Source organism: Penicillium concentricum (assembly GCF_028827145.1).
Source record: "Penicillium concentricum strain IBT 3081 chromosome Unknown utg000002l_segment0_segment0, whole genome shotgun sequence".
NCBI lineage: Eukaryota > Fungi > Ascomycota > Eurotiomycetes > Eurotiales > Aspergillaceae > Penicillium > Penicillium concentricum.
The window spans coordinates 2,081,731-2,094,270 of record NW_026622755.1 but is presented as its reverse complement, the minus strand read 5'-3'; the positions used below and the strand labels follow the sequence as shown (position 1 = coordinate 2,094,270).

Below are 12,540 nucleotides of genomic sequence, written 5' to 3'. Positions count from 1 at the left end.
GCCCGAACCCCTCCTGTTATTGAGTCACAGGCGGGAATCCGGTATCTAAATGCTCAAACCCTGTCTCAGCTGACCACATATACCTCGACCAATCCTCCACATGAAACACTTCCTCCATAACCGGCATCTCCATCTCCATATTCATCTCGGCCTCATTCAGATATCCCAATGTGTTATCGCCCAATTCCAGCGCAGGGTCCAGCGAGAAGTCAAAGGGGTTTCCCCCTTCGAGCGGACTCACCATGGGCAAGGTGTGAGCGAGCTGGGAACCCGAAACAGCCATCGTAGAAGGTTGGAGGGAATAGGCAGGATCGAACAAGGCAGCCGCGGCCTCGGCCCCCGTGGTAACGGGATACTCGATGGGATACTCATACAGTGAGCCCGGCGCGGAATGTGAAGCGGAGCCACCCTGCCCTGGGCTGAGTGTCTGACCCGAGTCAAAACTCGGCATTACCGACCCAGAGAAAGACACAGTTTGTCTAGATGACTCAATCCTAGAGGAATTCTCTGAACCCGACCACTCTCCCCCCATAGTATCATGGTAGATGGGAGTCTTCCCGGGCGACGAAGCCGACGAGGTCGAGTAGCCCGACTTTGACCCGGACCTAGACTTCGACTTTGTCGCAACGGTTGAGGGAGACTTCCCGCCGGCAGGACCCGAAATCGATCCCGACGGACTTGGGCTTGGGCGTGGACGCGGCGCAATCGGAAGGAAACCGTTCGGATTATGCCGCGGATAGAGTCTTCCGTGGCTCGAGGCTTTCTAGAAAAAGAGCAAACAGCAATCAGCACCATGGCGCTTGCAATTTTCTCTTCTTCCATATGCCGAAGATATGGCGTCTGTTGGCTGTGTTTTGTGTTTGCGTTACTTTTGAAGGACATTTGAGCTCTGCGTCACGCTTTGCGCGTGCATGCTCGATTGGAGATGTACAAGGCGTTGCATTGCACATTGTACATGTTGCGAAAGGGCGACCTTTACGCTTGATGCGAATCAATGGACGATCTAGATGTAATTTTGTCAAAGTCAGCTTTTTTCAGATCTAGGTAGCAAATGTAGGGTATATATAAAAAGGAAAATAAAAAGCTATTGTACTAACCATGGTGTTTGCAGCTGGTCACACGGTGGCCCCGTATACAAGCTTCACACGCCCACTTATGACCGTCGATAAGCATCCCTAAGATGAAAGGTCATGATGTATGGACGGGGACGAGCTTATATACCTTTTTTTTTTATATATATGGCAAGGTAGAACTGAGGGGTCAACCCGGATATTGACAGTTATGATGACACAGGGACAATTTCTTTTTTTTTTTTTTTTTTACTTATTTTTTTCTATCATTCTATATTACTTACTCCGGCGTGTTTCTGTGCGTCGCGAGAAATCAACCCTATGATTCGACTGGTACTCACAGCCACAGGATCGACTAGGACTGGCTCGTGCATTCGAAGGGTTCAGTACTTTGGTGGCTTTATGGCTCTTTCAGGTTTTTTTTAAATTATTCTGATACATTTTTGACTAAAGCTTGGACCATAGTTTCATGCTAATATACGGTACTTTTGTGACGGACGTGGGTCTCCGATAGAAAATACTCAAAAGGGTAAAACGGTTGCAAAGTACTCCAAGGGGGACAGCTGTACTCCGTACCGGTATAGCTATGAGGGATTTTTGAAGCTCCAGTTCGGAGAACTTCAAAATGTCCACGCGACATCCACTAAAGCCAAACATTTGATAGAAAGGACAATCTCCAATTTACAAATACTAGGACAAATTGCCTCATACATTTCAATGATTCCATAGCATTTTATAGCATTTTCCTAGCTTTTCTTTTTTAGATCTGACCCTTTACTCAATCGAGACGCCCGTTCCACCATGCGGCTGGTGAAATCGTAATATCACGCCAAGAGAGGAGAGACACAAGGGTCTGCATCTGGAGGTGGCTGTGCTGATTTAGGGCTTTTTTTTTGGATTTCCCATCAACCGCTGTAACCTATATACCAAAGGGAAAAAAAAGATATTCCCTATTTCCTTTGGGATATACTCCCATCCTTCAATTGTCTCCATTTTCATCTTTTTTCTTACCTCGGTAATAGGGTAATAGGCTAAAAAGTTCAAGGAAAATCAAGCTCTCACCTCTCACACCAATCATAACTGACCAAAAAAAATCGGAGCTGACCGATGTCCCCGCAGTATGCGCCATTTTATATATACCTGAGGCATTTTTTCTTTCCACTGATTTCTCAAAAGCGGGATCATTCCTCGGTTTAGAGTGAAAAAAAAAAGAATTCTGTCGCCTGTTGCGTCGCACGGGACAGGCGTTGGGGGTAAATTGCCATTTCCCTCTTGTGCAACCCATTTCCGTCTTCCTAACAAACTTGAATATTAGGTTCAAAATCTTTTTTTTGCAAGGCCTTTGAGAGATACACTCTTCTCAGATGATTATCTCCCCACTGATCTTCAGATCTGTCAGCTAGGAAACGATCCACAAATATTTGAATTCTCACCAACCCCAACGCCTTCCACCTTTCAAAAAAAAGTTAGGCCATTGTCTCGACTGTGTCAATGATTAGATCAGATATTGCCTGCGATCACTGTGACAATTGGAACTCGTATACTCGCTGCGGATGAGCATATCAAGATGAGCATATCAAGAGAATATGATACTGGAAGTCTCAAGATCAACGCAAGGTGCGGACGTGACTATTTATATTAGAATCCCAGCATTCTCCTCGGAAGGAACAATGCTATCTACGTTGCAAGGATGGCTTGGGATATCTGTGTGGGAAGAGCACCCTGTTCGCTGAGTTATATGGCTCATATCAATATACAACGCCTCCTGGTTTAGATCGGGTCTTACATGGCTAACTTAGTTACACCGACTATTTAACTAACGTAGAGTTGGCATTTCACACAAGCATTAATGCATATTTCAACGTCTCGATTAGGATGCGGTGTTTCTTTCGATTCCATACAATCACATCCATCCGTATTTCCATGCTAATCTAGACCTTTCAGGGGGTATTGGTCGAGGTCTGAAACCAGAATCTAGGTCTCGGCCAAATGAGGTATAAGCACGCATATTTTCGCCATTTCATATGCAAAACCCGGGTTACACAGATATCTTCAATCAAGTTTTCCAGTCACAGTGATAGGAGTTCCCGTAGGGTGTACATCTTTGTGGCGCATTATCTATATCAACCATTATCATTGGGTGCCACACAGTGCTTCGGTCTGATGGCATTTGAATAACATTTGTCTCCAGTCAAACATTGCCAAGGTACAACTATTTCTCTTCTTTTGACCTAACTCCAGCTAAAAGCGTAAATAGCATATGCTTCCATTCACGAACTCATACCTCCACAGGTGACTGCATCCACTGTCTCGTCTTAGGGTCGAGACACTCTTTCTCTGCCTCTTTCCACTCGCTCAGGACCAAATCTGCTCTCTCCTTTGACCTCGGCATAATTTTCGCCGGGAATTCCTCAGGCATGCACACAAACCCTTGCGTCAAGCGATCGGGATCAGGCAAAATCGGGATTCCCGCATCAATTTCCGGCGTAATATTAAACGCCCACAGAATGCGCGACATTCCAAGGAATAGACTGCGCTCGGCCACATGGATACCGGGACATATGCGACGTCCCGCGCCGAAAGTGAAAACATCCCGCTTCGACGGATCGGGGTTTGCCGCTGCGTCTCCGAAACTCTGGTAGTCGTCGTGGTACCGATCGGGATTGAATTCTCGGGGGCTGGGATGACGGGCCGGGTCCATGTGGATGCTCCACACGTTATTCATCACGCCAGCGCCCTTCGGTATAAAGTACCCTTTGTATTCGTCATCCTGTGTGACCGCGTGTGGAACGGCTCCGAGAATGGTTGTCGGCATCCACCGGACTGTTTCTTTCATGCAACCCCTTACGTACTGTAGTTCGGCCAGGTCGTCCATGACGGGGAGGCGACTCGAACCTACTACCCTTTCGATCTCTTCTTGGGCTTTGCGTTGAACGTCCGGGAACAGTAGCATGGCTTGAACGAAGGCATACAACGTGCTTGATGTAGTGTCTGAGCCGGCTTCTAGCAGGGTTCCAGAGATATAAGCTGCTTGATCGTCGCTGAACCCGTCTTCTTTCTGTGCCTTGTACATTCCTGCGCAGAAGCATGGCTTGATTGTGTTCTGGCGAACCTCTTCCTTTGCTCGCAACCAATGGCTCAGATACAACGCTTTCTCCTTTTTGTGGAGATCTTTTGCTTTCTGTTGTGCTGGGAGAAGAAATTCGGGTAGTTTCCGCAGGAATGGGAAGAAGTCAATGATCGCTGCCGTTCCGGTCTGGTTGAGATCTGCAAATTCCGAGAAGCCGTTGAACAATTGCATCATTTTCTCGTCTTCGTATGTAGGCGTCCGCCATCCGAAAACCATCGTGGTTGTGAGGGCATTGGAGTATCGTCGAATGTGCTTCAGGAATCCTTCTGGCTCCGTCAGGAACTGGTAGAGCATTTGCCGATTCTCCAACATCTGGTAGGGTAGATATTTCTTCGATGTCGTGACGTTAAGTAAGCCGTGTACCATTTTGCGAAACTAGAGCCAGATTAGCACAAATATCGCAATGATTATATCAGGCATGCCTACTCCGCGCCATGTTGGTCCATACCCCTAAAGATAGAGAAATCGGTCAGCTACAAGATACATCGGAAAGTTATTTTGCTTGGCTTCATGGCTTACCATCATCAACATTCTGAGGTCACCGCTGCACAAGATCTGGCCAATATACAGCTCTGGGCGGTGCGAATATATACCACTTCTTTTATCCAAAAGCTCTTTGACAGTCTCATCACTGGACAGCACAATCAGACACTTGGTGCCTAGCATTAAACTGTAGATTGGGCCGTATTCCCGTGCCCATTTTTCGAATTGAAGATGAGCATCCCGAGAGGGCATCTAAAGACGACAATTAGTTCAAAGTCCCTCATTTGGAGCACGTTATCGCATACTTGATGAATGTTCCCCAAAAGGGGCAATGTTGGAGGACCCGGGGGTAGTTCTTTGGGCGACGTCCGATTCTGAGAACGCGCGAAAGAAGTAGGACAGCAATAGCTGCCCCTACTATCGTAGTAATTGTTAACATTGCAGATTTTGGGTTATTCTTACAGCCGAGTGAATCCCAAGCTGCACTGCTAATAAAAATATTGATGAGATCAAAGTGTTCCTAGGGATATCCCTATAAATACTGTCACATCAACCCGCATGTTCATCTAGCATCAATTCCAGCATATTTGTCGATCTCGGAGGTCGGAGTGGGATGTATACTCGCGGATGCGGGGGTGGGCGTCGGAGTGGATGTGGGGGAATATTTCCACCTAAAGCTTCCAATGGCCATATTAGCCTATTATTATAGACCAATTTGTCAATGAAAGATCCTCAAGTTATATGTTGAAAGTCCGAGATTGAAAGTTATTAACAGATAAGGCTCTATCAGGCGGGGCTACCTGGCCAGAGCCCAACCGAAAGCAGAGGCTTTCGCTGATGCAGGGCTAAAAACGCGTCATGCATATTTAAGAGCTTATATATATATATATTTGAGGCTATCGAAAAGTACATAATAGGATAAACTGAGAAGACAGTAATTACATCTCAAAACCACGGAATAGTGTACCAAAATATATTTAGTTATTATTTAGCTAGGCATAATAAGTATACGTATAGAAAGGACAGCTGGTACATCATAAAAGCTTCAATTATTGCGGTGAAGGCTCTGGCCTAATGGTTAGGAGCACATAAGAAACAAAACTGAGATGTATCTCTATCCCATGCTGGATATAGAAAGTGGTGAATGTTCTGCAATGGACTCAAATGGACTTACCTTTAACGCTGATTGCATAATCATCGGACGCTTATACCACTCCACGGAGACAATGAATCGTGTTCAGCACCATTGAAATATGTTTTATTTGCCATATTCAGAATATACTAATCAGAATAGGAATCGAAGCGGTGTGAATTGAGCCAGAAGACAATGCCAAGTAGAAAGTTGAGTCCGAGTGCTAAAATAGAAATACACATAGCAAATATTTTCCCTAAATATTTTCCATGTCTACTAAATAAGATTAAGGTAGTTTTAACTTGATGTGATTTGCTTACGCTTCGCACTTACGTCTACCCGGTGGATCTCCCGATGTCTTGGCGCGTCAGCAACTTGCATGGATTTCAGAATCCTGTTGCCTTCCAAGGTTTCAAGGTTCCCAGTACTTTAGCTCTGATAGTCAAGGATATTCCGGGGAGTAGCATGAACCACGTGGACTGCTACATACATCGTTATCTTCAGGGGTTCTAGAGATATAGGCAAGTTGCCAGTTGATCGAGGTAGGAGAGGAAATTCCGTCCGAGTAGAAAGGCAAGACCTGTGTCGTGGTCACTGACATCTCCCCATTTTAGTATTCAGGGCTACAGGGCTGGAAGTGTCATATCTTAACTCCGTGCCAAGACCACTCAGCCACTATACGTTATCGCCAAGAGGTCATCATGGTCAAACCTTAGAATCTACAAAGGAAATCTAAATCTGACTTCAAGTTAGATTGAAACTTAATCCTTGAAAGCCTCTATATAATTAAGCCCACCCCTTTGGACTTGGGTAAAGAAACTTCAAACCCTTCGCCTCTTATTTTACCAAATCAGAATGTTCTTTCAGCCGTTATTGACCATATTCTTTGTTCTCCTCCTCAGCTTCCAGGCTACAGGCGCGACTATAGGCGTTCGGCCTTTGAAGATTTCTGTACCTGACAACACCCTCAAAGCAACTCAAACCTTAGTACAACCGCAACCAATCCACGATGCAGCATCAGAAACTACTCTATCCCCGAGATCCAAACATGAAGATCATGACATAATACCCGGGCTCCATGAAACAACAATCGACTGGAGAGAGGATGGTTCTGAGTCGCTCAGACTGGAATCAGAACGCGAGGCCGGGTTTCTCCCAAGTTCCTATCATGAGAGGTAAGCATTATATCCAGTTGCGATCAGCTAGTCACTAACATAACCTCCCAGTGATGTCCCATTACTGCCTGTTTGGCCTTTGGTCAAAATCTGTATCATTTCGGCGATAGCGATTTGTGTTCTCAAAATAATCCGGGACTTGAAAAGATAGCAATATAACATTTATTCATTTCTTACAAGTGTGACATTTGAATTATACAATAGAAGCGGCTTTCAAATCTGGAATGTCTGAAAGCCCATAATCAGATCATTAATCTGGCGCATACTAGTTTGATCATATCGATTCAGAATTGGGTCCAGCAGGCCCTCGTCGAGCGGCTCCAACTCATTCTCCGGCTTAGATGTTCCAAGTACTGCCAATCGATCTGCCATCAGATGGGCTAGAAGCCAGTACTCGGGGGCATAGCGGCAGAATCCCATTCGTCTCCAGAGCTCATCAGGTTGAATGTGAGGGTCTTCGATTGTCATGTGCGGCATAATTCCTTGGGGGAATGTCGTGGAAAACAAGTGCCAGATATCTCGCCAATTGCTGAGTGCATTTTGTATGGGAGCTCGGAGTTGGAAGCTGCCCACCGCGCTGCGGAATTGGAAGATTTGTGAATGAATTGCTAATTTTTACAGTTTTAACAAAGTTGGACCGTGGAGGCTTGGAGGCTTGCATGGTAGCTTACCTGATGTTAATGCAAATAAATTCAATGGACCCAGGGTAGCGAGGAGGTGGCGGATATTGAGGGATAAATCGTCTTTACATAGCGACTCGAATGACCCACGGAACGAGATCGTCCAGTAGAGACTCCTTGCAGGCAGGAAAAGTTGGAGTTGGTGGTGGCATTGGTCTGCCGTTGTCGCTTGGAAGCAAGCTTCCGGTGTTGCCATATGCATCCTTATTTCTTTGATGACCATCCGCGGAGGAAGGTTGTTAAAAATCACAAAGGCTGAGTCTAGTAGAAAGATCCAAGTGAATAAACTGTTTAGGGGTATCAGTGGCTATTTCTTCTAACGCAATATTCAGACTCACCGGATGAGTTCCTCCCTAGCTGCATATTCTTTCCATTCAAACTCATGACGGCCTTGCTCGCTGTAGTTCAAATGTGTCGCCGCCGTAATACCAATATCACGAGCGGTCTTCGATACATTAATAGACTGGTGAGATAAAGACTGGAAGGTACACTTACGGATACCAGGGTAGCAAAACGGTAACGTCGAATTCGACTCTTGCTCGCATCCGTGCCCTCCCAGTTCTGATAAAGGCAGACTATGTAGGCAGCCTGTACAGCCTGAATCTTTCGTCTTTGCATGGCCATTTTGTCAGAGGATTGGTGAGTCAAATCACTGTTGAAATCATCGTCAATGAAAACCATTTCTTCCACACAGTTGAACCAGGTGCGTGCATCTTCGTTGTCAGGCATATCAGGTGATACACAGGCACCTTTCAATAATCAGCATTTACCAACCATATATCAGAGGACCGTCTTACCCATCAAAGTCATTGCAGCTAGGGCTGTTGGCTTCGCTGCCAGCATGTCAAAGGTAGGCCGGTGCACAAAGTTCACGTTAGGATGCCATATTGCCCAGTAGAGCCCCAGAAATCTTCTTATATTTGAAGGAGAGAAGAATTGCACACATGCATCCTTGAGTGCTGATGACCAGTCTAAGGTGACAGAGCTGTTGCGCGGTTTGATCGTGACCACTTCTTCAATTAGAAGAAGAATCTCATGTGTCTTCAAGGAAAGTGGGTCATTGAACCAATTGAGTGGTAATTCGCTGGTTGAATTTGTATCACTGTTATTTTCCAATATCAGGGGAGGTGGGGCATCCATGCCCATGGCTGCCAGTGACGTTATTCTCTGCTGTATCTGAGACAGGATTTGCTGGTCTAAGCTGGCAGCAACTTGTTCTCTTTGCTCGTGGGTGCCGCAGTCAAAGCTCGACACTAGACCTGTGTGACTAGTAAATTTGTCCAGAAAGTGCAGCGATTTCTGGGGGCTGTCACTAGAAGCAGGCATTTCAAAAGGTGCTGGGCTTTCGGAAGTTAATGCCAAGAAATTCGGCCAAATTGGACTAGCATTTTGCATAGAAGCTGGATCGAAGAAGGTATCAATCGGACTTGTGCCAAAGTTTTGCAAATCCTCCATAGTGAGGCCCCACGGCATCATTGTATTGGATGTCGATGGGGGTGGATCTGTAAATTGAGGATTCACATCTTGGTCTTCCAATATATCCTTCGTGGGGCTATGTTGAAACGGTCGTGATGGAGACCCTGCGTCTGTGGAATACCAACATTGAGCACCTCTTTTGGCGCAGCTGTGACATGGTTGATGGGAGCTACAGGCCTTTTTCTGACGAACGCAACGATCGCAAGCCCGTCTTCGAGTACTTCCTCTTGAGGTGCCGCCATCACAGGTCCGTAGATGTCGTTTCAAAACATCAGCGCGCTGGAAAGCTCCATCGCACGAATTGCATTGGTATGGCCGCTGTGATGTATGGGAACCGATATGGCGAAACAGGTGTTCACGTCGCTTATACCGTTTGAGGCATAATGAGCACTCGTATTTCGGGAATGTCTCAGCTGTTAAAGAATCAGACATTTTTGAACAAAAATTTATTTCCAAGTCTGGGGGAGTCCGGGGGAGTGTTCGTGGGGAGAGCAGTGGGGCGAATGTTTGAGTTTTGGCACGGATGCGTTGATCGGTAATTGCGGTCGGTTTATGATTCTTCAACTTCTTTTCACATATGCCGATCACCTTATTACCTGGTGTGATACATTATGGGCATGAGTTCTTACTATGTTGTAGGTTCAAAAAAAAAGGAATGAAAAAAAGAATACTATAACTATCTTCCAAGGTCCTAGGTAATAGTTGTAAATATTTATAATTCTACCTATCACAATCCTCTTGAAAGCAACTACTACTTTACATTATTGCTAGGTTCCTAGGTCCTTCTATATCTGGTATGAAGACTGTTTACTTTTGATAATACTATAGTTGAAGTGTGGCGCAGTCATGCAGTATTCTAGAGCTAAACATATAACCTTGAAAGTACAACATAAAACAATTCTTGTGTCGACTGTGGTCGGGCAGCGACATTGTTATTATTGAATAATGCATATATATACTCTGATCTCGTGGCAATCATCCGAGGTTGATCGACCAATATAATATGTACTTCATTATCCCCTGCATAAAAACCCGTATATTGTAGGCTAGACCGGGGACAACAGGGATGATCACGGAGTATCCTCTCCTTGCTATATAACGGTCGGGGACCAGTATGAACCCCGTCCCAATGAACTTCTTTCAATAATTCATAGCTTCTATGGCCTCTATAGCATATTTCTCAATTCAAAAGGGATATACAGTCACCTGACGCAATGGGTTACTCCTTCCATATCCAACCTAGCGTCAAGGTAATAAACAAAAAGCAAATACGGAGATGATATCAAATGCACAACCTCCTATTCCAAGGCCCTACACAATAGCCCCAAAATCAGGCATTAGATCATATTTCAAATAGACAAAATGATCGACACGGGTCGGCCCTTAGACTTAAAAACGCCCAGTGAGTTTTCCAAGGTAGCCGGGAGACTCTATATATAAAAAGAACAAGGTTCAAATCCCGGCCATGCCCTTGTTTCACCCCTGAAACTCTCCAGAGCTGTATCAGTTCTAGAGCATCTCGTGGAAGTTTAAGCCATTGCATTGGAATTGCAAGCCTGCGTATGAGTATCTTATCATGCAAATATTCAATAATATCAGGGTTTCAAGGGTCCAGACCTGTTAGGTTTTGATTAGGACTCCATAGGCGCGTGGAGCTCGCCGATCATTGAGGTCCCCGAATAGGTGATCGGCAGATAGGGCCTGATGCAAGTGATTGGCTTTTTGCGCCCTCGGCGATCCCACATGTGTATTGATCCTGTTCCTTTCCCCTGGAACCCACGAGTACTACCGTGGGATTGGGAACCATGAGGCAATGGTGGAAAAAAGCAAATATTTTTATGCCGTCATTGCCTTATGCCTTGCTTCCAAGACATGTGGCTTTCTACGCAGGGGGACATTGAGGCCTGATTAGCTAGTAACTGCCTAATAGTGGAGAATCCGGTGTGAAAAACGTGCTTGTTTGAGCAACCCGGACAGGGCGCTTAGAATTATACAGCTTGGGAATATTCTGATACGGAGTTTCAAAAAAAAAAAGAGTGGACTGTAATTGGTCCTTTGATATTTGTAGGCGTATCTGCCTTTATATACATCACTGACATAAATATGTGCAACAAAATTCAGTAAGAATAAAAAAGATATAGCCCCCAGTTTAGGCTTGCCGATGTGTGCCACAGAACTCCTCGCTGAAAAAACGTCGCTTGCCCAAAAGCCCACAGGAAAAAAAAGACTCGCTTGTAAGAATAAAAATCAAGATCAGACAAAAGAAAAAGATGGAGGCAAAGGCATGCTTGGAAAAGAATAGCCTCACATAAGAGGACACTAGGATGCCGAGAAGTGAATCGCTGGTCGTTTGCGTGTTCGAGAAAATCGCTAAGGGAGAAAAAGAATGGAGATAAAACGCAGTTTATGCAGTTTATGCAGTTCGTGCAGTCGCTCGAGATCCTCGACGATGTTTTAAATCGTCTCGGCTGAGGAGTCGGCGTAATTTAGAAACAAATCGACATGGTCGACCATCTATAGCAATGTTAGAACTAAATGCGATCGGAGAAATAGAGACAGGGTTAAGCATACCACTGATACGACGCGTTGACATGAAGGGGTCATCGATAGGTTGTGTTGTGTAGGCCGCGGCCCAATATCCCGTGTCACGGTAACCGGTGAAGGTGCAGCTGTTGGGGTTGTACTGTGGCTGCAGGGCCGCGACATGTGGGTAGAGCGTTGCTAACGGCGAGAGAAGCTCATCTGGTGGTGGTGACCGTCTGCTGTCAATGCTCCCTCGAGACTAGAAAACTATAAGTCAGATTGATCAAAAGTAAATCATGGATGTTACTCACGTAGAGCTCATAGTTGGTCTTGTAACTCATGGTGTGAAGTATTTGTATATCACATAAAAGTCTCAAATGACTTGAAGAGATGCAGGTTCAAGCGAGCCCGGCTGCATTTAAATGAACGAAACTGCTCAGCCGCAGTAATTTGGAAGCGGGGGGAGATCAGACGTCAAGATCCACATCTCGCCTAGTTTGTCTTTTCATAGATAGAATTTAGTTATAACCGGGAAGTCGGGTTTTCAGGCACTCCATGAACGTGGATGAATCTTTGTGATTGGGTGATGGGAACATCTGAGGGTCAAAGCCGATCGCTCGGAGTCCCCGATGTGGGCAAGCCTCGCGATACGAGGATTATCCCATGTCATCTTTTCTCCCTTACATTCTTTTTTTGCCTTTCTGCCCACGTTTTTGTTTTTGTTTTTGTTTTGTTGTTTTGTGGTTTTTAATGTGATTTTTCATTTTCATTTTCATATTGGTTTCTTTTTATTGATTATTTTCTTTACCATGTGCTAGGTACAGAATACTCGCAGATTCCAAATGTGATATGAGAGATCCACCCCCGAACA

The 12,540-nt window shown here is 45.2% G+C and overlaps 5 protein-coding genes across 5 annotated transcripts; 1 reads left to right on the top strand and 4 right to left on the bottom strand.

The window, feature by feature from the left end:
• Positions 1 to 16: 16 nt before the first annotated feature.
• N7517_004360 (uncharacterized protein) lies at positions 17 to 1,173 on the bottom strand (the record flags this gene model as incomplete). Its single annotated transcript, XM_056722090.1, has 3 exons — positions 17 to 763; positions 870 to 1,003; positions 1,098 to 1,173. The coding sequence occupies 3 exons, from the start codon at positions 1,171 to 1,173 to the stop codon at positions 17 to 19; spliced, it is 957 nt and encodes a 318-aa protein (XP_056578340.1).
• A 2,175-nt stretch (positions 1,174 to 3,348) lies between these two features.
• On the bottom strand, positions 3,349 to 5,122 carry N7517_004359 (cytochrome P450; the record flags this gene model as incomplete). Its single annotated transcript, XM_056722089.1, has 3 exons — positions 3,349 to 4,575; positions 4,720 to 4,935; positions 5,027 to 5,122. 3 exons carry the CDS (start codon positions 5,120 to 5,122, stop codon positions 3,349 to 3,351), a joined length of 1,539 nt encoding a protein of 512 aa, XP_056578339.1.
• Positions 5,123 to 7,203: 2,081 nt separating this feature from the next.
• On the bottom strand, positions 7,204 to 9,146 carry N7517_004358 (putative C2H2 transcription factor; the record flags this gene model as incomplete). Its single annotated transcript, XM_056722088.1, has 5 exons — positions 7,204 to 7,598; positions 7,662 to 7,957; positions 8,009 to 8,115; positions 8,166 to 8,419; positions 8,468 to 9,146. 5 exons carry the CDS (start codon positions 9,144 to 9,146, stop codon positions 7,204 to 7,206), a joined length of 1,731 nt encoding a protein of 576 aa, XP_056578338.1.
• Positions 9,147 to 9,241: 95 nt separating this feature from the next.
• Positions 9,242 to 9,523, top strand: N7517_004357 (uncharacterized protein; the record flags this gene model as incomplete). The annotated part of the gene is made up of 1 exon (XM_056722087.1): positions 9,242 to 9,523. The coding sequence occupies one exon, from the start codon at positions 9,242 to 9,244 to the stop codon at positions 9,521 to 9,523; it is 282 nt and encodes a 93-aa protein (XP_056578337.1).
• A 2,077-nt stretch (positions 9,524 to 11,600) lies between these two features.
• On the bottom strand, positions 11,601 to 12,010 carry N7517_004356 (uncharacterized protein; the record flags this gene model as incomplete). The annotated part of the gene is made up of 3 exons (XM_056722086.1): positions 11,601 to 11,660; positions 11,704 to 11,928; positions 11,981 to 12,010. The coding sequence occupies 3 exons, from the start codon at positions 12,008 to 12,010 to the stop codon at positions 11,601 to 11,603; spliced, it is 315 nt and encodes a 104-aa protein (XP_056578336.1).
• Positions 12,011 to 12,540: the final 530 nt, after the last annotated feature.